Raw genomic sequence first — 24,589 nt, 5'->3', positions numbered from 1 at the left:
TCCATGGTACCAGGGATGCCCCCAGCACCCAGGAGGGACCGGCTGGCCATTGGCAATGGAATGCTCTGTCCACGGCGCCACACTGACTGGCACACTCCTCAGCCATGCCACTGCCCTCATCCAGGTGTCCGCCACCATGCAGGCCTGGTGGCCTCACCACCCCCGATGACCGTGTGTGCTCCCGTGTAGGTCACAAGGTGAAATGCACAGAAGACTATCCCATGTCCCTTATGTCCCGGCTGCATATGTGCAGATTTCAACCTCCATCCAAGCTGATGTGCCTGGCTCACAGCCCTCGGCTTTCTCTTTACTCTTTTCTTCTTCAAACATTCTTACTGCCCAAGCCTTTTCCTTGAGGTTCTCACTTCCATTCACCCGTGAAGAAATGTCTCTGTGCCCCAGTTTGAAATCCTAGCCCTGGGGAATCTACAGTGTAGAAGGTGGTAGAAAGAAAGAAAACCGAGCCCAACCCTTGTGGACCTGACCCCCGTTCCTCCCCCAGGAAGAAGGCTCCGTATCCCCGGGCCCGTGGGACACCCTTCACTGCCTCCCAGGGAGGCCTGTGAGAGTGGGGGGACAGTCACCACCGCAGACATCCTGCCCTCCCCCCGACCTGCCCACCCCCACACTCACCTGATAGGCAGCTTGTCTCATGAACTGCTTGGCAGGCTGTTTCCAAATGGCAGGCACTGTGATGACCCATCTGACATCAGAGTTCTCGAACTCTGACCCCGCCTGGTCACTCAGCTCCTAAAGCCAAGGGAAATGCCACAGGTCAGGTGGACACAGCTGGTCCTCCTACAGCTTCACTGAGGATTCCAGGCTTTCTGGCCATGAACGCTTGGGGCATCTATGCTACCGTCTCCTGAACTTACCAGTGTCAGGGAGCAAGGGTCAGTTTCCTGAATGTTCTGCAAGCAGGGATCTCTGCTGCTTTCACTCACTGAATGTGACTACAGGAGGAGGCAGGCAGGTCAGAGGCCTTTGGCCTCATTTTCCTTATCTGCACAGTGAGGATAATAATACCTAGGTCACACTGCGGTTGGAAGGAGTGATAATTTTCTGAGCGCTACATTTCCTGGGAGTTTATTCTGTGTCCACCTCGTTCAGCACTTTGCAGACCTCATCTCTATTAATCTCAGGATCCCATCAGGAAGGGATCATAACTGCGTACCCTTACTAGAGACGGGAATCTAAGGCCTAGATATGTTCAGTACCTTTGTACGACTGCACAGCTGGAAAGTGACAGAGCCAAGATTTGCACCCAGACCCAGGTGGATCTCAACTCTAAAGGCCAAAGTCTTCACCAAATTGTTACATGTGGATTCAGATCTAGAACAGGGCCTGGCCCATAGCTGTTGTCAGAGCTGTCACTGTCCGCAACCTTATTGCGAGGCCAGCACCTCAGGGGAGTTCCCCTAGCGGGATGGGAAGGACACGGACAACATGACCTAAGCAAAGAACCACGCTGCCCTTAACTTTTGGTTGAGGTTTAAACCACATCAGCGGAACCACACGGATCGATGGGATGGGCGGAAGCATCAGAGGTCCACACCAAGTCCATACGGATAAAATACCCCAGAATAGTTCCCAGACTCAGTATTCCCATCTGTAAAATGGGGAGAATAAAACTAATGCCCAGTGTTTCTGGTGAGATTAAGTGAGAACACGTGGGAGCACCTTGCCCAGAAAAGACCTCTGATAGGGCAAAGCTCCTTCCCACTTCTCTCCTCCTGTTGCCACATTCACCAGACAAATCTGAAATCAAACCTAAACACGCACCGACGCCCGGCTGCGTCGGAGTTGGTTCTGGGGACATGTTTCAGAAGATTAATAGGCTGATGATTTGTTTCTTGTGATAGGTATCTCATTTCCTCTCTCGTTTCAGTAGTTACCTTGACTGAGCCACTCTGTCACGGGATTAACTTCCTCGGTGATTAGACAGTAAATTTTTCTTTTCCCTTTTAAAAATTCTTTTCATTTTGAATTGCGACAATAACCCATAATGAAAAATCTACCACGTGAACCTTTTTTTTTTTTAAGCATACAGCTCAGCAGTGTGAAGTACGTTTAGTAAACTATTTTTTTTTTTTAAACACGTTTTTAAAAACATCTCTGCATTAGGCCCGCGTGAAACTGCGGGTTTTGTTTTTGTTTTGTTTCCTTGTTGTTTTATTGTGTTTTATTTCCCTGCAGGTCTGCATTGGGCTTTAAAGGCAGGTGAGTGCTGACATGTGTTGGGGAGGGTTCTAAGCATCCTACCGATTACCATCCAGGCTATTTTAAACTCTTTAAACAGGAAAAGGCTCGAAATGTGAATGCTGGGCTTCCCTGGCTGTAGGGAAGGTTGTTTAAATAAGCGGTTTGTTCACCAGTGGATGGAATACAGCTTAGAAGGGAAAGCACCTTGCCGTTAATTAAACATCCCATCATGTCAGGCACTTTCACTTGCTTTCCTTCATGTATGTCAAGCCGGCTTCACAAGCCTGTGATTCCTGAGATGTGCTGCTCGAGTAGATATTCTATGTTGCTTATCCCGGTCCAACAAGAATTATCCCCTGCTCTGAATCCATCTGTCCTTTAAATACGAGCCGGCCTTCTCATGAAGGCCCTGGGTCTTATAACTCTCCTCAGAAAGCTTCTCTTCATGGAATCTCTACAGCATGTTCCCTGCTGGGAGAAGGTGCTAGCAGGTTCCTAAAGCCTTCCGCTGAGCTGATGTGTTCGGCCCACCCTCCTGCACCCCTGCTGGTCCTCTGGTCCTCTGCCCCCTCGACCTCTCCCCTCCCCTTCTGAGATGAGCTGTTCACTCTTTCCCCCTTGACCAACTTGAAACCCAATCCAATGTCATGGACTTTCTCAGGTCCTAAATTTTCCCCAGGTCCTCACAGCTCCTCCTCCTAACCCAGAGGCCTCCCAGGTCATCGGCCTCCCTCTGCTCCTTCACCTTTCTCCAGGAGGCCACGGGTACTACAGGCAGACAGTCCTTCACTTGGCTGTCGGGGCCACCAGGCGCTGAGCCCATCCCTCTGAGATCCCCGCTCTCGCAGCTGGCAGAGGTCCGCCTCTCTGTGCACCCCCTGGCCTGCCTGCTGCTGCCTGGAAGGATGATGCTCTCCTCTTACTACCAACGTCTCCCTCCTACTCCTTCCTTCTGTCCTCTCGCCTCTCCTCCCTTCTGGTGGAAAAATTATTTCCCAAAATATTTCCCCTCCCCTCTTACCCCCTCTTCCTTCTAGGGGCTTTCACGCTCCCCAAATGACCCTCCACTGCGCAAGTCTCAGAGCCTTCAGACATAACTGCTTCAGGATCTGAGTCTGCTGCTTCCATATGGCCTTCCTCCACCCTGGCAGCCCTGGGGACACTGTGGTTCCCCTCCCTCTAATGCTGTCTCTGTGGCCATGGCATTCCCCTATTGGAAATCCTTGGATGGCTCCCCATGACCCAAGAAGTTCCTTAGCTTGGCATTCAAGGCTTTGCACCATCTCGCTGCTCCCGCTCTGTCCTGCAGCCTTGCTCTTCTCCCATCACAAACTGCTCACTTTCCACAGCTGTCTGCTGTGTTTTCTTTCCCCTGTGCTCTCCTTGTGCCATTCCAGCAGCTTGAAACACCCACCCTTCCAGCTGCTGCCAGTGACAGCCCCCTAATGCACCTCCTCCAGGGAGCCTTCCCTGCTGCTGTTCATTGGACAGAACCTCTGCCTTCACCAAACACCAAACACCCACAGTTACCCCCTCACAACACCAATCCAGTGACTACGTACTCCTTCGCACTGTTTATTTTGACGCTGCCAGAATTGTACAGGATCTGGCACACAATTTTGGTACTCCAAAATTTGAAAAAAAAAAAAGAAGAAGAAGAAAAAGAAGGTACGTGAATGGATGAAAGCAGTATTCTGTTTTCACGTCTTTGTTTCCCTCGAGCCCTATTTCTAGAATTCTATACTATTTCTGGAATTTACTAAATTTCCTCTAGTGATCACATAATACCAAATGCTTCTAAAGTTCCCAATTCTTTTTGGATAAAGCTCAGTACACGAGGCTCCTTACGCATCTGATTTACACCCGCTCATCACCATGCCCATGGGCAGAGGCACCAAGTGGATGGCTGTATTCCACTTAGAAGTTACCCAATTCCTGCACATCCAGGGTCATCACTGTGCAAACTCTGCAACAGCCATCCCAGGGGCTCCCTCAGGCAACAGCTTCTCCCTTGGGGCCTGGGGGGGGGGACTGGGAGGAGGGACAGTCCTCCCTACCCGTTTGCCAAGAGTTTACTGCGCCCAGCCCCGAGGGAGGTATTTCATGCCCGATTTAATATCAAACAGCCCACAGGGTACACGACCTGCCCCACTCTTCAGGTTAGGAACGTGGGTATTGGAGAAATTAAGCACCTCGCCCTGAGATCCCACAGCCACCACATGTGTGTTCTTTCTTTTTGTTTTGTTTTCTTACTGAGATATAACTCACACACCATAAAACTCTTTTTAAAGTGTATAATTCAGTGAAGTTTTAGTATATTCCCAAGGTTATGCAACCATCACACTCTCTAATTCCATCACCCCAAAGAGAAACTCCATACTTATGAGCGGCCAGTCCCATCCCCTCCCCCAGCCCCGGGGCACCTCCTGGCTCTGGGGATTCACCTACTCTGGACGTTTCTTACAAAGGGAATCATACAGTTATTGTCTGGCGTCCTTCCCTCAGCGCAATTTCTCAGGGTTCATCCCCATGGTGGCATGCGTCAGGGCTCCGTTCCTTTCTGTGGCTAATATCCCATCGTACGGATAGACCCACTTAGTGACCCACTCATCCACTGATGGATGCTCGTGTGGGTTCCGCTTTTTAGTTACTACAAATACTGCTGCCATAAACACTCATGTACACATTTGTGTGTGAATAGGTGTTTTCATTTCCCTCAGGTACATACCAAGGAGTGGAATCGCTGGCAGCTTTGGGTTTCTACTTTTGAGGAACTGACAGGCAGCTGTCCCATTTTCCATTCCCACCAGCAGTGCATGAGGTTGCGTGCTGCTTTCTGAGGCTGCACCTGCTCCCCTCGCTGGCAGGTGCACCTCCCTCTACCATAGGGCCCTGGCACGTGACCTACCTTCAGCGCCTGCTCCTTGAAGTACTGCAGGGCGTAAGCGAAGATTTCAAGCGCCTTGACTTTCTTGCCATTTGCAGCTGTTAGGTCTGTATCCATGGTGAGGTCCTGGTGGGGGAGCAGGAGGAACAGTGAGACGAGCAAGGGGAGACGCGCCTTGTGGCTTCAGGAACTGCTACTTGAGATCTGGGGAACCTGGTGAGCCATATTCCTCTTTCCTGGTATGTGCTAGATGAGGAGAGTGTGTCCCCCCAAATGGACCTGGGCAGCATTGTCTCCCTACTGTGTAGGGGGCCCTGACTGTTCCCTTCAGCCCCTATCTCCACTTCTCCCTCCTTCCCTCCCTCTCGTTCGCTCTCTCCTGGATCCTCACGGAGCAGAGGCTTCAGGGAGGCGACAGAGGCCAGGAAGAGAGGAAGGCAGCAGGCACCACTGCTGATGCAATGTACACACTATTTCCACACTCGGACACACACACAGTCACCCTTGGGAGACCCTAGCAGAGGCCCAAGTCATCATGCCAACTCGCTGATGTGCACGATGCTAAACAGACATGAAGCTTTCATTCCCCGATGAGCTGCCAACCAAGTCACCAAAATAGAAGAGCTCCTATTTTAAGGCTTGTGCTTAATCCTCTTGAGAGCACAGCATCACTGCCTCCCTTCCTCTGCCAGAAGCTAAAGCAGTCTGGTCCTTGGTTGGAGGATGCTCTGTGAGATGCTGGCTGGACTGGGGTTATGAAAAAAAAATGACAGGTGCTCACAGGGCAGGCACGGGCAGAGAGTGGGAGCTAGCATCAGGAGGAAGCCCCCAAGGCAGCCCAGATGCACAGGCTCATGATTACCAGAGGGGGAAAAAATCAGCCTCCAGATTGATCTAGGCTGGATAATGAGGCTTTGCCTTGAGAGTCTGAAGGGGCACAAAGCTACTAACCAGCCTCGGGGAGTCCATCAGCTGTCCTGACCCATTGGCATAAGCTCACTCTTCCCAACCAGACACCCCACCCCTGGTGCTCAACAAAGACATCTCAGATTTTGGGAGGCAACTCCTAGGCTCAGAAAGGTGGCGAAGCATCGGGAAGCCACAGGGTCAGAATTGAAAAAAAAAAACTCAAAACGGAAGAAATGTCCTATGCTCCCACCTGCATGAGACCCCTCTGACATTGAACGTCATCAGGTGAAACAGGAAGGCTGCATTTCAGGCAGAAGCCTGTTGTCTGCTTTACCGAGAGAGAGCCGGGCTGAGGAGCACAGAGCCCTGGAGGCAGGGCGCTGGCTGCTGGGTTCCCATTAACATGTGTTTTGTCATCTGCAAGCACTTCACAGCAGAAATGAAAGCAATAATAACAGGAGCTAGCAATTGGCTAGAATTTACTAAGTACCCGCGCGGCTCTAAGAGCTTTATGTATTTTGATTCCTTTAATCCTATACCATCCCCGTGAAGAAGGCACTGTCAGTGTCCCTCTTTTACACAAGAACCAGAAAGGTTAAGTCACTTGGATTAAGTATCTTGCAGGTGTCAGAGACAGGATTTAAATCTAGGGCATCTGGTCTCAGGATGCGTGGTCTTAAACACCATCTCCATCCTGAATTTCTAAGTAGTACTGAGAGCGAAGGAAAATGTGTGGGATGCAATGCTCAAACTGAAAAAAAAAAATCCTATCCTGTGGTCCAAACTTTCCCCCTGAAGCTTGGGAGCGGGGCCCGACTGATGAAGACGGCTTAGGGTACTGGCACACTGGGAGCAGGGCTGCTTTGGGAGTTGAGCCTCCAATCACCAGGCACCGGATTTCCTGAGCTACCCGCTGCCCCTCACAGAAGGTTTACTTCTAAACTTGTTTTTAATAGCCACTGTCCTGGGTCCCCCAAATGCCCCTGGCCCCGGAGGCCTGCCCTCAGAATCCCCAGATCTCCCAGCAACCCAGCAACTGAAGAGGGAGCTCCTGGTGTGGCAGGGAGCCCCCAGCCCCCTCTGCCTGCACTCCAGCCAGTGTCCACTCTGAGCAGTTTCCAAGGCAAACACAGTATTAAATATTCTGAGTATCTCTCTGCCCACGTGTGTATCAGAGTGTGCTGTGAATTCCACCAAAGTGTTGTGTGCTCCAGGTCATTCCTAAAATTACAGCAAATGGATGTTAATTTTTGCTTGGGAGAAACCCGAGGGTTCCCTGGGTTGGGAAGACCTCTCCCCTGCCAGGGCTGGAGGACTTGGGCCCAGGGAAGGAAGGGCTGGCTTACCCCGGTGGTATGCAGCTTCATCTTGAACTTCTCCAGGTACAGCCACTGCTTGGCCTCGTTGGGATCCAGGTCATGGTAAAAGTCCCTGGCGGCGTACCCGAAGCTGTGGAACTTCCTCTCCGGGGTCAACAAGATGGTGGTCGGGGTCTTCTGGTTGGACACCCCAGGGTCTCCCCCTTCCCATCGCCTGACACCAAGGAAAGGCAGAGGTTATGAGCTCTTCCTTCATCATCCCGGTTCAGGCAGCACGGATCCCAGCACCTCCTGTGTGCACAGTTCTTATAGGTGTGGGTGCTCACAGTAGCCACTACCGGCGCACTCTGGTTCCACTGGTTGAGTAGTGATCAGAGACACGACTTCAGCCAGAAAGAAGGAAAGGGCAGGTGCCTGGGTGGCTCAGTCGGTTAAGGGTCTGCCTTTGACTCGGGTCATGATCCCAGGGTCCTGGGATCGAGTCCTACATCGGGCTCCCTGCTCAGTGGGGAGTCTGCTTCTCCTCTCCCTCTGCCCTTCCCCCTCTGCTCATTCTCTCTCTCTCTCTCTCTCTCTCTCAAATAAATAAATAAAATGTTAAAAAAATGAAAGGAGCAAGCACCAGGTTCTTGCTCGGTGACAAGGTCTGCTTCAACCTTCCACTCAGCATTTACGGAGCATCTACTGGGTGCAGGGGCTGGTGACACAGAGATGAAATATTTATGTGTCTGCCTTCAGATAACTCACAACCCAGTAGGTTATATCTTTTTGCAGGGAGATGGGGGTCTGGTTTTTTAATTTGCAAGCCCTCAAAGCAAATGTACAGCTGGCTTATGTGGTCTCTAAAACAAGGTAGGGTATACATAAACATACTTGCCTTATCACACGGGAATGAGGGGTCCAGGAAATGCACTCAGGGGTCAGAGAAGGCAGAGGTACCAGATGGTGGGGCAGGGGGAGGAATGCAGGGCTCCGGAGAGACTCGAAGGACCGACAGAGCTGTCAGGATCTTGAAGGAGGGAAAGGCACTGCGGGCTGCTCAGAGGTGGGTGAACCCGGGGCATGTGCGGGGATGCTGAGTGATTGTGTGAGGCAGAGAAGGAATGTGAGAAATAAGATCGGGAAGGTGTTTGGAACCAGGCTGCAGAAAACCCCGGGGCGGAGGGAATTAGTCAGTAATGGGGGGAGCCACTGAAGTTTGTAGGGCCGGAGCACAGCAGAATCAGAGCTGTCCTGAACTAGACAGGAAGCTGGGAGGCTGAGGAGGAGGCTGAGGCCTTGTCTGGGAGCAGAGGTGAAGGGGTTCCGACCAGGATAGAGGGAAGGCATGGAGGAGGATGAGCTGTCCCGAGGGAGCACCGAGCCAAAGGGCCATGGTGGTGAGCAGGAGCCGAGGCACCCAGAGGTCCCAACTTGGGAGCTCAGAGGAGAAAGCACCCTTCACAGAAACCTGGAGCCCTACCCAGGGAGGTGACAGGGAACGTGGGGAACTCCAGGTTAACCTGCTAGCATTGAACTCCCCGGAGGGGGTTGAAGATGGAAGCCTGGCATTCACAGGAGAGATCCAGGAGGAAGCAGACTTGGTGCCTCACACTGGGGTGAGAGTGACAAGATGGCAGGAGAGCCCTGATGGGGGCAGTGGGGTGGGAAGGGACTGTGTCCCGTAAGGCTGTGTCCTGAAGAGGCAGGTGCCAGAAGAGGAGAGAGGTGAGTAGAGAGGTGAATACAGGCAGACAGAGGTGATGGGATTACATCCTGGAGCTGATGGCAGGGTGAGGGAGTGGGGCGGGGGCTAGGTGGAGCCCCAGAGAAGCTTCCTTCCTTCTATTAGGAAGAAAGAAGAATAGGAAGGGGAGTAGAGAAGGCAGGTGACTCAGTGCTTTCCCCTCCTTCTCCAGGACCATGGCAGAGAAGCCACGGCTGCCAAGGCAGCCAGGATGCTCTCTTCTCTACCAGGTCTGACTTTGCAGCTGGCTCCCATCCTGCCACTGGCCACACAACCTATGAGAAGCCTCTGGTGGTGACACAGTACACGAAGGGAAACACACCTCTCTCCCCGGCCTGCAGGGTGCCTGGCTGAGCTCACACCTGCTCCCCACATGACATTGTTAAGCATTAGTGGGACCATCACAGTCCAGGTGGAGAGCCAGCCTAGATTTGCCATGCAGATGGGTCTGGAATCGTCCCTGGCAGGTTCCCTGGTCAAGCTCCACCAAGATGCAGGCTTCTACCCAGGGAGTCGAAGTCTCCATGACGACTGCACTGAGACCCAGGGATGATCACCTCCCAGGCAGACTCTGGGCACCTGGTGCTCCACACATGACCTGTCACAAATGGACTTTCTGCTACTATTAGAACTGACGTTTTCACTAGGTTCACGCAAAGAACCTCCTGAGTTTTCTCCCTTCCAATTTTTATTCCTTCATTCCTATTAAAATACGAGAAAATGAAACTTTCTCAACCACAATTCTGTCAGTCTGGATCAAGGTTAACATGTTCTGATTGAAATAAAATTCACATACAACCTCCCTCTAGAATCTCTACAAGAATGGAGACGATGTCTCTAGAGGCCTAAACACTGCAGATACTGCGTGGATCCCTCCCAAGCAATTTTAATGTTATTTAGCTCTTTCTGCCCCCCCCCCCATTTTCCTGTAAGTCTATCCCTTTGAAATAATATTTCTTAAAACAACTGTGTAGAAGCTTATTAATGCTTATTCTAGCTTTTAATACCATGTTCTTCTCCCTTCGGGGTTTCCGTCCCTGGGGACAGCAGAGCAGACCTCACGGCAGGTGTCTAGCTACCTGGAGGCAGAAACCTGGTGGCAACTGGACAAGAGGGCTATGCTGTCACCAGGGTTCCCCACAAGAACAAGCTTTTGGTTATTTCCTAATGATATGACACCCATGGGTCTCTGGAGCCTCTTAGGACATCTAAACCAAGATTGGGGTGGAGGCCACTTCTATTATGACTTCTGTTTTAAGCAGCACACTCTAAAAATGCATAAGATCTTACTCTGGGAGCCATAATTAAATTCCACAATTGTCAACTAAAGGAGTTCCAAAGCCAATCACCGTGTATCTCTGGAGCCATCCTTGGATTTGGAAAATGAGAGTGATAAACTCCTGGCTCCTGAAGCTTTGAGGGGTCACAACACTGCAGGAGGACCATGCACCCGACTGGAGGAGCCTGCATGGGTGCCAGGGTAGACCAGAGTCCTCACAGATAGTCCATCACGTGGGGATGCAGAGGACGAGAGGGCGTTCTAGGCTTCTGTGTGTATGGCAGGGCCAGGTGGAGAAGGGGAACGGTGTCCTGAGCACAGAAAGTGTCCCAAGAGACCCAGGGCAACTTCAGGCTGACCCTTTAGGTTTACTTGGCTGAAATTCACCCCAATCTGCTTTCTGGTTACTATCATGTAAGAACTAGCACCTTCTCCACTTATATTCAACTCTGTACTAAGTCCTTGACAGGAAATCTCATTTCATGTGCACACACACCCTGTGAGACAGATACCGTCAATACCTCCATTTCACAGATGAGGAAACTGAGGTTTAGAAGGTCCAGCAATTGCATAAGATCACACAGTATGTGGCTGAGCTGACGCCTGGACCTCCTGCATCACAGATATCCTTTAAGTCAGCACCTCTTGCCCAGACTGCATGTTGGAATAACCCGGGCCAGGTTTCAAACACACTGTCCAGGCCTTCCCCAGACCCACTGAGTCAGAATTAAACCAATGATGTTACACAGACCAGGAACCTGGAGCCCAGAGATGAGAGTGGTTTACCCCAAAGTGGCACCGCGGGTTTGGGCTGAGCTGAGCCAGAATCCAGGACCCACCCACTAAGTGCCATTCACCTGCTTCTCAAACTAATGCCCCGCCCCTCCCCCAGGGTCCTCCTCCAAATCTGCACAGGTATGGTGACCGGCGCCTGCACAGGTATGGTGCACAGGTATGGTGACCGGCGCCTGCACACGACCCTCCCTGCCCACAGCACTCACCTCATCACGTGGATACATTCTGGCTCCTTGGTGAAGCTGTAGGCATAGCCACTGGACGTGGTTCCAAAGTCAATGGCCACCACCACCAGAAACGTCTGTTGCTCCGAGACGTTCGTGTCAGCGTCATTCTGCAGGTGTACAGAGCAAGGTATGGGGGTGGGTGGGGGCCGCTGAGCCTGGTGTTCTACTCTGGCCAGCTGTGCACCCACTATAGACAGAATTCTGGCTCAAGTGTGCCACACGGTGAGCCCTATGGAGAGGGCAGGCCAGCCTCGGTTCTCCACCCAAGTGGCTCAAGGAGACACTGAGGTGCTCCCTGAGTGGAGGACCACGTTGAAGGGGGGAGGCACTTGCCTACAGCTTGTCTACCACTCCCTTCATCGACTGCTTATGAACATGACTAATTATGGAAAGTCCATCCAGTCTGGAAGGCCAGTGGTTCCTTGAGTGACACAATCGTTCCCTGCCTTCCCCGAATTCCCATGCAGACCTCCAGAACTGCCCAGAATGATTTGCCAGCTGTGGCCTTGCCACATCCCAAGTGAGTACTCCATCTGCTCAGCCATGTCGTGTGTGGGAATAGGGCTTTGCCAGGGACCCTGGCCATGTGATCCTGGCAAGTCGTGTCCCCTCAGGGTCCAGAGCCTTTTCTCAACATCAAGCCAGTTGATGGTCAGGCCATTCCAGGTTTCCAAACCTTTTTTTTTTTTTTAATAATGCAGTGTAGACTTTTTTTTTAATATCCACAGAACTTTGCATTATAAACCAATAAAGTTTGGGTTTGAAGTGTACTGCTTCAAGCAGAGGGTGAGAGCCCCACCCATCTGCCCCCTTCTCACACTGTCCTCCATCCCTGCACAGTCCAAGGTGACCCAGAACCCTCAGAGTGCAGTCTGGAAACCCTCAGTGTGAGGACTTGGCCTTCGGGGGCCGGGCTTCCAGTTTCCCCAGGACTGAGGGAGTACCAAGGCCCCGAGTAAGGTAAACCCAGGAAAACCAAGACAAGCTGGTGCCTCTACCTAGTAGGGCTCCTGCAAAGCCACCCCTCCCTGGAGTGAGGCTCCCTCTGCCCTCTTCTCTGGTCAGCTACATGTAAGTCCCTTGGACAGCTGCCCCACAGAATCCATCTTTTCAGTGGAAGGGTAGGGTGGGAGCAAATGCCCAGTCTCCAGCCCCTTCCTCATCCAGGTTTTCTCTCCCAGGCTGGCTGTCGCAGAAGCAAGCCCAGCCACAGGCCTGCAGACAGGGCAGTTAGCTATAGTCGAAAAGTCGCTGCATTTCACTGATGCACCGGCCAGATGTGGCTTTCCTCTCCCAAAAGGACGCCCCAGTGTCTCTGTGCCCTCAATCTCTAAAGGGTGCTTCCATCCTGACTTCTATGCACCCAGGCCAGCAGCTCCAGAAGCACCAGCCACACCACAAAAAGCCTTTTTAGGCCCAGGGTAGCAAATGGGCTTGGTGGGCTCCCATGGCTAATCCCGGCACAGTGTACTCCCCACCCACCAATGTGAGGGGCTGCCGAGCAGCCTGTCTCGTGACAGCAGATCTAGAAAGCAAAGATAGTCAGCACACACCCCCATACATGTATATACATTTCTTACCACAATATGGGAAGGGGACAGTGGTGTTATTCCTGTGTCCCCCAGACTCCGGGCTGGAGATGAATATGCAGACGTGGGGGCTGTTTCTGAAAAGAAAGACAAAGGTTGTCCTTAGAAGTGGTGTGGGCTGAGCCAGGGGCAGAAAGAAGCAGCAAGGCTTCACCGCTGCAGGCACTGTGGCCCCTGAAAGCCTGAACCCGGGCCTGTTCTGGGTTCTGTTCTGGCTCCTTGTACTGGGTATTTAGAACCACGAAATGAGACATTCCTTCTCTCCTCGTGACCAGCAGGCCTCTCACTATGTCCCACCAACTCCCACTTAGCAGAGATACTGCTTGATCCCCTCATCGTTCTTAACCTGGGCAGCATGATGGTGCATGGTGTGCATTGTCTGTGTGCATGTTTTGGGAAGAGTACCCACGGCTCTCAGGTTCCCCACCCTGCCCCACAGATCAACAAGCCCTATTACAGGGATACAGGACAGGAGTGCAGCTTCCAGAAAGAACTTCCTTGTTTAGTGGACACATCACCTCCTCCCTCCCCCTAGCAGGAGGCTACATCACAATGGGGGACCTCATCTCTCTTAGTGATCCTGAAGGCTTTTGACATTTAATAAGAAAAACCGCAGCAGAAAGTCAGGTAGATCAGCATTCCTAGACCTCGCACATGGGGCCCTACAACAGACATGAGGTCAAACCAGAGAAGAGCCAACAGCAGAGCAGCACCAGCATCACTTTGTTGATTGCCTTACTACTCTTATAATTATGCAGGGACTGACATTTGTCGTGACACCCTGCCAGAGCCCGGTGGCTCCCCCCGAGGAATGAGCACCCAAGGAGAAGTCACACTGTCCCTGCTGGAAGCTCCACAGTGGTCTTGCTGCCTACCACCCCAGGACCGGCAGGGCCAGCAGAGCAGCAGAACAAGGACTGCGGGCTCCCATTGTAGAGACGATGAGCAGCCCTGGGCACCTGCAAATCCCAGGTGCCATTGGGGATGCTCTGCAAATACTGCTCCATGTAGTACACAGCCTAATAACCTGGTAGGAAGGATGGGTAATCTGCTAAAACATACTTGTGGTCCAGGAAGCCCAGAGGGTGTAAGGTGTCTGAGAAAGTCCTGTCTGCTTCTAGGGGAGTGCAGGAATCCTTCCATCTCCCTCTGTTGCCAAATCACTTTGGTTAATCCCACACACTTACTGGTTTTTGTTTTTTCCTGCTTGGTGAGAACTCAAATAGCATCATTACAGTGGGTGCCAAATGGGCTGAGGGAATGAAATGAATCATGAAAGGGTGAATGTGAGCCTTCAAATCTGCACAGCCACCTCCATTCTCTGCAGGCATCTGGTCTCTTTTCCTGAGAAGGCTCCAGTTCCAACCCCTGGGAGAAAATGTACAAAGGCCCGAAACCAACTTGCTGGGCAAAGGACTTCACCAGATATTTCTCCAAAAAAGATACACAAATGGCCAATAAGCATGTGAAAAGATGTTTAACATCATTAGCTATTAGAGAAATGCAAATCAAAACCACAATGAGATACTGCTTTATACCCACTAGGATGGCTGCTATTAAAAAAAACAAAAAGAGGGGCAGCCCCGGTGGCGCAGCGGTTTGGCGCCGCCTGCAGCCTGGGGTGTGATCCTGGAGACCCAGTATTGAGTCCCACATCGGGCTCCCTGCATGGAGCCTGCTTCTCCTTCTGCCTCTGTCTCTGCCTCTCTCTCTGTGTGTCTATGAATAAATAAATTAAAAAAAAGAAAGAAAATAATGTTGGCAAGTATAATGGAGACCCTGGAACCCTTATAGATATCTGGTGGGAGTGTAAAATGGTACAGGTGCTATGGAAAACAGTTTAGTGGTTCCTCAAAAAATCACATATAGAATTACCATAAGACCTAGCAATTCCACTCCCAGGTGTCTACCCAAAAGAATGAAGCAATATTATTTATAATAATCAAAAGGTAGACAAAAGTCAAGTATCCATCAAAAGTTGAGTAAATAAAATGTGGCATGTCTATACAATGGAGTATTACTCAGCTGTGAACCGGAAAGAAGTCCCCATCCATGCTATGATATAGATGAATGTAGAAAACGTTATGCTAAGTAAAATAAACTGGACACAAAAGAACAAATATTGTACAATTCCACATATATGAAATATCTAGAATAGGCAAGGTCATAGAGACAGTAAGTAGACCAGAAGTTTCCAGGGGCTGGGAGAGAGAAGGAAGGAATGTGGAGCACCGAGTTTCTATTCTGAGTGATGACAAGGGTCTGGAAACAGTAGTGATGATGGTTGCACAACACTGAGAATGCAATAATGCTCCTGACTTGTACACTTAAAAATGGTTAAAAGCGCAAATTTTATGTTTTATATACTTAATCACAATAAAAAGTTTTTTAATTAAAAAAACTCAACTTGCTCATCTTAGAGGGAAAGCAACTTCTCGTTCCTAGGAGCACTCATGGCTCAGTGCTCTTGAAAAGGGAACAGAGACATAAGCCCAGCTCCTGGCCCAGCCGACTCAAGTCCACCTTCTTTGCTAATCTCTCAGCCAAGGGTACCTACCCCCTTCCATAAAGCAGAGGGAATCCTGCTTCTCTGCTAGGGAGTCCAGCCAGATGGTCCTTCCCACCTGTCGGCGAGATATCTGCCCTGCCCATGGCCCCTTGGGCAGCCTGCAGAGAGATGCCATTAAGCACTGGGAGCCACCTTCTCTCCACCTGCTACCTGCGAGGCCCGAGGCCATGTGTCCACATTTGCACAGAAGGTCTTGGAAGACACCAAATGTCTAATTGCCCAGTAAATCTGGTGTTGGCAATTAGCAAACAAGCTATTATCCACAGACAAACCATCCACCCCGCTGTCTGCTTGGTTCTAATTATCCCATCACTCAACTCTTCTCAGAGCACGTCCCATTGACTTGCAAAAGAGCATGTGTTGGGCCACACATGGAACACATGCCTCAGGCCCTCAGAGGACTCCAGGATACTCGAGGACAAGAACCAAGGATTTTCTTGGTGCCCCCTGTACCTCCCCAACCCGGTCCCTTGCTGATCACTCACTCAGCCAGGCCTAGAGGCAATTGAACCTCATGGACTTTCTCTATCAGAAGGGAAAATGCAGCTGTACCATGCAATGATTTAATACTGATTTGCATAGAGGCATGGAGGAGTAACATTTTATAGACGCATGCTAATCATGCACGCCCACATCTAGAGCTCTGTATATCCCAAATCAAAGATAACGCACCAGTTAAGGTGTATCAATCCCGCACAGGAACAGAATACACAGAGCCTGTAGGGACAAATTTTTTTCTATTATTTAAGTTTTTAGGATGTTCAAGTGGTGCTTACAAATTCGTGGAGAAAAGAATATGGGATATGGAAAAAAAAATACTTCAGGCCCTGAGGGGTATGGGTGATTTCTAGTGTGCTAATAATCTCAACCGAGCTAGAGAGCTCTCATTCAATAGGTAGGTAATTAGGAATAAACACAATGGGGTCAATGGAATATTATCCATTGATCTATTGATATTTGACAGATCTGAGGTAACAGACAACAGAAAAAAAAAGTATATATATGTTATGTCTATAAGTACAAGGCACCTGCTGCATATCCTGGCTACGGACCACTTACACATAGGCCATAATCCACAGCAAGAAATACCAACTGTCACTAGCTTGGACAGTTAAAGCCAATGCAATGACATCTGCCCCGTGAATATACCCAACTATATGATATTCCAGTTCAGGACACAGAAGGCCTAAGCACATCGGAACAGACAAGCAAGGCAAAGCTAAGTGCCCAACAAGGATAGAGAGCTTTAGAGTGCAGGCTTGGGAGCCAGAAAGGAAGCTGATGGAAAAGGAGGCAGGGAGAGGAGACTGGCTGAAAATAGAGATGAGAGCAAGATAGTCCATCAGGATGTGTCGCTGAGGGACCTGGGAGTTTTAAAAAATACTTACTCCACTCTTCCAGCAACATTAAATAGACACTCACAGCATCTTCCATGTCAAGCACTATGTCCCTCTGAAATGTAGTAACACAGAGAGATCTGGTGATTTCACATCACAGAATTAGAAAAACACTGAACATTTCAAGAATGCCATCAGCCACAGAATGATGGTCAAACTGAGGAGAAAGAGACCCTGAGGCTTTCTAGTAAACCAACAGAAAATAACTGTCGATCTCCTTTGCTCTTAATTTCAGATAATTTCACGTCACTTGTGTCTTGCGTATTTACTATGCAATTTTTTTTTCTAGTTTGTGTGAATCTAAAAATAATTTGGTAAGGGTGTTTCTAGGTTCACTCAACCCAGGACTCACCTCCCAACACATTCTTCAACCAAATCACTTTTAAAATAATTTTTGCAGCAAAGAGAGGTCTATAAATAAAGGCAAATATCTTTGCAGCAAAGTAGAGGATATAAATAAGTAAAAGTCTGACTCAAACAACAAGTCTCCTGCCACAGGATTTTTTTAGAACCCCAAACCAGATAGTGGAGGAGAAACTAGCTTTTTACTCATCACTGGCTTTAGGGGTTAATATGCATCACTGGCCTAAGGGGTGTGAGAATTAAGACATAGGTTTCATCGGGGTTCTTGTTATAAAATGCCAGACATGTGAAAGTCAGACACATTTTTATTTGCTCCTGGATTTAATGGCTTTAATCAAAGCAGATGTTCTTAAAATAAAAAACAGTCTTGATAAGAAACGTCAAAGCCAGCCGTAATTCATGAACTTGCTTGTCGTTCTCTGCTGAAGACATTACTCAGCAAATGGCCGTGAGCAGATTTGTAGACTTTCTGAGATACATAAAACCAATCCTCCTCCATAAATACAGCTTAAAAAAAAAAAATGAAGACAGAACCGTAGGGCTGACTTTCTTCTACAAGGCTCTAGGCTCCTGTGAAATGACAGGTGGTCTCAACAATGGTGACTCCTCAGCTTTTCTGAATAGGTCTTCTTTCTAGCTGCCAGATTTATGTATCTATCAAATAAATGCTCAATTTCACAAGGATTTTTAGGTCTGGTCCTTACAATTTAAAAAATGCAATATATATTTTCATTCCTTTCCCCTCCTAGCTGTGAGATAATAGGTATTTGCTGACAATTGCCTAAAATCAGGCTTTTAAAGGAAGCTCTCCCTTTCTCTCTCCTTACTTGCCCTCCCTGCACTGTCATCTTTGAAAATTGATCAGCTCAAGGTCATGTGTAGGTTACGTGCAAAAATCTTTTAAGAAGGAAAATAAAAGAATTTTATTACCCTATAACAGGCTTCATGGCTAGCTGAACTAATGCATTATTACTGTAAGCTGAACTTCCATTTCAGTAAATAATTTATGGGTTTCTTTTTTTTTTTAATCACCATGGTTGATGTCCAGAGTAAATGGAAATTTTATTGGCATGAACCGGGAGACCCTCCTGGCTACAAAGAACACTGAGTGTAAAATAGCTGCTCTCCAAATGCTAAATAATAATTATGGAAATGAGTATTTATAGTGGTAAAACTGACAGCACCAGGCACCGCAGAGAGTGGGGGGCTGTACCAGGCCCATGCCGACACTGGGCAGCCAGTTGTCTGCCCCCCAGGATGGCTTAGGAGGTGCAGTGCTCCAAAAGAGAATGGGAGCAGCTGCTGGATTTCCCCAGAGACAGCCCCACAAGTCCCCGCGACCCCAGACTATGAGCAGGGGGTGGTTCATAGGCACATGCATGTCAGGCCACTGCTAGGGGAGGTGAGGGAATGGCTTCTAGACCGACAGGTCTTCCTACTAACTTTCATGAATTACATCCAGCAGCCTCACGGCCCTGACCCCTGGAACCTAGCATTTGGAGGGGCTCCACAGCTCACCCTACATAGAGTATTAAGATACTTCTGTCCACCTGGCTTCTGTTCCACAGAACCTGGGCTCATCTGAGCAAGGCTATGTTTCACTTCGTCTCTGATTCCTCAGCTCCTGACATGTCACAGGCATTCAATAAATGTTGAGTAGGTGGATGGATGGATAGATAAAAGAATAGATGGACAGATGGATGGAAGGAATAGATCAAAGAAGGAGAAGGAATAGATGGGTGGATAGATGGGTGGGTGGATAGGTAGGTGGATAGTTGAGTGGATGGACAGATGGGTAGATAAAAGGATGGACAGTTGGGTGGATAAATGGATGGGTGGGTAGATGGATGGGTGGATGGTGGGTAGATGGACAGATGGATGTTTGTATCTTATGCCCCAAAGTGGATTCAGTGACTATCCACAGATTCGGAGGGTCACAGAGGTCTTTCCCGACTGAGGCATTGACCCCCCCACCCACCGAGTCAGAATATTAGTAATACATGTGCTGAGTTACCTCCAACAACATGTGCTCTGCTCTCAAAGCACCCAGCCCTGCTTCTCTCCTTAAACATCCCCTTTGGTCAGTACAGCCACCATGGCTCCCAGATAGATTTCCTAGATTCCTCCCTCCCTTCTTATTGCATTCGCAAGCCAACTCATTCCTGTGAGAGATTCTTAGCATCTTTCACATTCACTCCCTCCTCTGCCTTAATCCAGATCCTACTGACACCAGGGTTCCTGCCCAGCGTCTCTCAGGCTCTCTGCTCCAGGTCTGGCCCCTCAAGGTCAGGCTCCCCTGCAGGCAGAGCCCATCTGGTCAAACCAAGGTCTGCTCATACAAGTCCACCATTGTCGGGGCCTTCCATTCCCATGCCCCACACAATGAAGTGAGGCACAGCACCGGCACCCGGCCCTTGGAAGTCCACCCCCACCTCCTTCTGTGACCTCTCCTCCTTCCACAGCTCCCCTTTCCTGGCCATAGCAAGCCTTTCCACAGTCTGGAGCATCTGTGCTTGCTCCAGCCCAATTCTGGGCCTCGAGGGCACCCCCCTTCTGCAGGATCCTCCAAAAGTCAGCCCCCTGTGTTTGAGGGAGGAGAGTCTTCCCTTTGTCCTCAGCAGGGAAGAAAGAGGAACCTGGCACCTTGGGATCAGCTGGCAAAACCTAAACTGGGGGGAAACTGCTACAGGATGAGTGCCAGGTTCCTCCAAGAAAAAAATTACGAAGGAAATACACAGGAAAGGAGGGGAAGCAGATAGATCAAAGAGTCTCAGGAGCACCTGGGTGGCTCAGTCAGTTAAGCATCTGCCTTCTGGCTCAGGGCCTGGTCCTGGGGTGCTGGGATGGAGCCCCACATGGAGCTCTAAACTCAGTGGCAAGTCTGCTTCTTCCTCTGGCTCTGTGATCTCTCTCGCTCTTGTTCTCTTTCAAATAAATAAATAAAATCTTTAAATAACAACAACAAAAACCAAAGTCTCAGACTCTTGCATCCGAATCACCAGGAATGCTTGTTAACACAGATTGCTGGCCCAGCCCCCACCCCAAAGTTTCTACTCTGACAAGTCTGGGAAAGCTGAAAATTTGCATTTCTAATGAGTTCCCAGGTCATCCTGATCAGGCCCAGAGACTGACTCCTACAGCTTAAAAGACATAAAAGCTTCAGAGACATAGCGACTCAAATCATTGCATTGCATGGACCTTTACTGGATCGTGATTCGAATGAACAGAAAAAAAAAAGGGCAAGGAGGGGGGCAGACCCAGCCGCCAGCCTGGGCCGCAGGACCAAGGGGCAGGTCTCCCCAAAACCAAGCCGGCTTAGGAGCAGGAAGAGCAAAGCCAGAGGTGGCTCTTTGGCTGTTGTTCATAGAGGGATGTAAGGCAAACAAACGGCTCCGGACGACGATGCAGAATGTGGGCAGCTGGAGAAAGCAGAGGTGTGTATGTCACCTCTGTCTGGGCACACCTTCTCCCTCTGCGAAGTGTGAACCCATATTCTCCGGGCCTCTATCCCTATGTTTCAGTAAACAAAGGACATAATTCATGAGAAACCCTCTGAAATAAATAACAGCCCCCACCCACCATCTGCTGCATTCCTTAACGGGTCAGATGTTTCTGTACCGTTTTGACTCGAGGCTCGTGTACAAGTTTATTCAAACCCACATTATTAATCTGAAATTATTAGAAATGCACAAACCCAGAAATCTATCAGGAAAGCTATCAGAGTCGGCACTCACAGACTGAATTGCACGCCAAGCTAAGAGCTCTACAGGTGTAGCTCGTGAAATCCTGCTGTGTGAGGGCGCTGTGAAGTGTTGTCATTCTTCCCATTCCACGGATGAGAAAACGAAGGCCTAAAAGGCTAAGAAAGAAACCCAGCCCGTTAGGACACCACCCAGCTGCACAGAGTTCTCCAGCTCTGAGCCTGCATGCCTGCGCTCTGCCCAATGTCACGTCTCCAGCAGATGCCACTGCTCACGACAGATGAAGCTGCGAGAGAGATGTTATAAACCGCCACTTCACAGATGAGCAAACAGTGCGAGGAGAGTCAGGAGGGCACAATCACAGGGCATTCCCAAGCCCCAGCTGGCTAGCCCTGCCTCCGGGCTCAGAAGACTGGGGGGCTCTCCATTATGACAGCCTCGATTCTTCAAATCCAAAGATCAGGGCTTGGGAGGGGCTGTTGATAAATGGAAGTTAAAGGTACAACAAGCTCAGAGTCAGAAAAGCCTGAGTTCGAATCCCAGGATGGCCACCTCCCAGATGCATGACTTTGGGTGAGCTACTTTATTTCTCCGAGCCTCGGTTTTTTCTCCTGGAAACTGGGGGGAGTGGGAGGAAGGGAGGATCATGGTGATGGTAATATAGGGTTTTATAGGGTCGCTCTAAGGACTAAATGAAATAATACGTATAAACCCCGATGCATGGCAAGCACTCAGTAAATTATAGATGTTACTTATTATCTTTACCATCATCATCATCTTCAAATAGGTCCAACTGCTGTTGGAAAAAAGGCCATGTGCCTGCACCAGGGGATGGGCAGAGGGCCCACATATGTGCCAAGTCAGCGAATGCATTTCCTTTCCGTGGTGCTTCTGCAGGCTTGTAAATCAAGGATAAAAAAAAGACCTACCGGACAGAAACTTGGCATATGGAACCCTCAGGGACACTCTCAGCGATGGGAACAGGGCCGGTGCTGCCACGGGTCGGAGAGACGGTCTGGTCCTGACTTCGCTGCTCAGCCCATCTGCTCACCCAGGCGCACTTTCGGAAGGATGGAGGAGAATGGGGGAAGCCACATGCCCACTCCCACCAGGGAATGAAACGCAGGCTTTCCTGTTCTCTGCAGTGAAGCACGTTTCAGAACTGAACAGGTGAACGAAACTGCTCTGTTCCGCTCCAAAGGAAAGACTCCACTGCCTGGGCCCCTGGAAGACCCTGGCTTAGACTTGCCAGTTTCTATCATGAACAGCCTTGGGACAGCTCATCGGCAGAGGCCACAGCACAGCGGTGCTGACTGTACCGGAGGCATAGACAGAGGCAGTGCCATTCTGGCCCGCTGGTCTCACACGTCACCTCCTAAACATCCACCATCCATCCCTGGGTGTGGGGAAGGGGCTAAGGGAGAGGCTGAACAAGGGGTGAGGGGAGTGGGGACAGACAGCTGCTTCACCCCCTTTGAGCTGAACCTTCCTGATGAGGGAGAGTTGTAGCACCTCCAGGTAGTACCTCCTGGCCCTGAGCCCAGGTGTACCCCCAGCTGGGGAACGTGAGCACCAACTTGCCATGCCAGTGCCCTGGGAGCTGAGGCTTGTGCGCCCACATTACAGACCCCTCTCAAGAGTGTCTTAACAGAAGAGAGAGTTTGTGCACGGCTCAAAGGCACCTCCTCAGGGAAGGCATGTCTCCCAAGCAGGGCTGCCTCCATTCACAGGTGGGGTGCCATCCCAAGTTGTGAGATGAAGGGCTATATCACCTAGAGGAGGCACCACTTGCCAATTTTTGCCCCCAGAGCAGATCTTTTTCTAATTCATCTAAAAGCACTATAAAAGGTAGCCGTGGTGGGGCACCTGGGTGGCTCAGTGGTTAAGCATCTGCCTTTGGCTCATGTTATGATCCTGGAGTCCTGGGATAGAGTCCCACGTTAGGCTCCCTGCTTAGCAGGAGAGTCTGCTTCTCCCTCTCCCTCTGTCCCTACCACTACTCGTGCTCTCTCTCTCTCTCTCTTTCTCTCTCATTCTCTCCTCTTTCTCAAATAAATAAATAAAATCTTTAAAAAAAAAAAAAAAAAGGAGGGGTAGCTGTGGCACTTAATAGTCAAACAAAAAAAAAGGAAATGCCTATTAAGGCACTGAGTTCCACATCACTAGAGGGATTCAAGCAGAGCCCAGGAACCACTTTGTTGTAGAAGAGTAACATCGGGTCAGGGAAACTGGGGGTGGGTGGGAACTAGACTGTTTAGATTCACAAAGGAAAATCACCTGGGATTTCTAGGAAAGAAATATTCTTGCTCTAAAGCCAGTGCCCAGATGAAGAGCCTGTGTACCATCTTGCTGCCAGCCTGAGATGCAGATACCACCAAAAGAACCTCCATCCATTCTTGAGGGGGTCCACGAGCTGCCAAATCAACCTGCTTTGCAGCTTGCTGGACTCCTGGACTTTCCATGCCGAGTCATAATTAATTTCCTTTTTCTGGAAACAGAATAAAGTCAGATTTTCCATACTTTGCAGCTAAAAACTAATTCATGGCTGTGTGGCCTTCAACAAGTTCCTGAACTTCTCTGTGGCTCAGTTTTCTTTCTGTATTAAATAGGATAATAATAACTCTGACCTCTCAGGATTGATGGGGATTAAATAAAAAGAATGCAGGCAAAGGTCTAAACAAGTATAGCTCTTATTATTTATACAGTGTCTCATTTCATCCTTACAAACATCCCAATGGGGTAGAAAATAAATGGTTGTTAGCACCATTTAACAGCAGAGGAAACCATGGCACAGAGAGGTTAAGCATCTTCCTGAAATCACACAGGAGTAAGTGCCTGTCTCCGATGCCTGAGCTCCTTCCCTCCACCACATTCCAGCCCCGGGGTTCCAGGCCTCTGTGGCCAGAGTCTGCACCCTGGGCAGCTGACGGCAGGGCATGGCGAGAAATGAGAACCGCGGAGGAGGTAACTGAGGAGGGACTGCAAGCAGGCATGAGCTCCTCTGCAGGGCGGTGAAAACATCCTGGAATTTGACAGTGGCGATGGTTGCACAACCTTGTGGATATACTAAAAGCCGCTGAACTGTATGCTTTTAAAATGGTGAATTTTATGGCAGGTGGCAGGTTGATTTTTTTTTTAAGATTTTATTTATTTAATCATGAGAGACAGAGAGAGAGAGAGAGAGAGAGAGGCATAGGCAGAGGCAGAGGCAGGCTCCCTGCAGTGAGCCTGACATGGGACTCGATCCTGGGTCTCCAGGATCATGCCCTGGGCTGAAGGCAGCACTAAACCGCTGAGCCACCCAGGCTGCCCAGGTTGATTTTTTTTTTTAAGATTTTATTTATTCATGAGAGACACAGAGAGAGAGAGAGAGAGAGAGAGAGGCAGAGACACAGGCAGAGGGAAAGGAGGTGCCATGGGGGACGTGGGACTCGATCCTGAGTCCCCAGGATCAGGCCCTGGGCCGAAGGCAGCGCTAAACCACTGAGGCACCGGGAATGCTCGATTTTTTTTTTTTTTTTTTATGATATGTGAATCTCAATTTAAAAAAAAAAAAAATCAAAGAGCTTCCAGAAGCCACCCAGGAAGGAAAACTGTCCCCTGTCCCGCCTGCGCTCAGGAGCGCG

General features: G+C 49.8%; 1 protein-coding gene across 4 annotated transcripts in view; it reads right to left on the bottom strand.

Moving 5' to 3' along the window:
• HSPA12A (heat shock protein family A (Hsp70) member 12A) overlaps nucleotides 1-24,589 on the bottom strand; it is a 160,521-nt gene that overhangs the window by 20,893 nt on the left and 115,039 nt on the right. For all 4 annotated transcript variants that reach the window (XM_072805166.1, XM_072805165.1, XM_072805167.1 and 1 more), the window contains 5 exons: nucleotides 12,925-13,010; nucleotides 11,324-11,451; nucleotides 7,345-7,531; nucleotides 5,111-5,215; nucleotides 634-750 (listed from right to left, as the gene is read on the bottom strand). In XM_072805166.1, coding sequence (XP_072661267.1) covers nucleotides 634-750; nucleotides 5,111-5,215; nucleotides 7,345-7,531; nucleotides 11,324-11,451; nucleotides 12,925-13,010 — 623 coding nt within the window. The remainder of the gene's footprint in view (nucleotides 1-633; nucleotides 751-5,110; nucleotides 5,216-7,344; nucleotides 7,532-11,323; nucleotides 11,452-12,924; nucleotides 13,011-24,589) is intronic.

The sequence above is a fragment of the Canis lupus genome, chromosome 29 (genome assembly GCF_048164855.1).
Source record: "Canis lupus baileyi chromosome 29, mCanLup2.hap1, whole genome shotgun sequence".
Taxonomy (NCBI): domain Eukaryota; kingdom Metazoa; phylum Chordata; class Mammalia; order Carnivora; family Canidae; genus Canis; species Canis lupus.
Note: the sequence above shows the minus strand (reverse complement) of the source record. Positions and strands in the feature narration are given on the sequence as shown.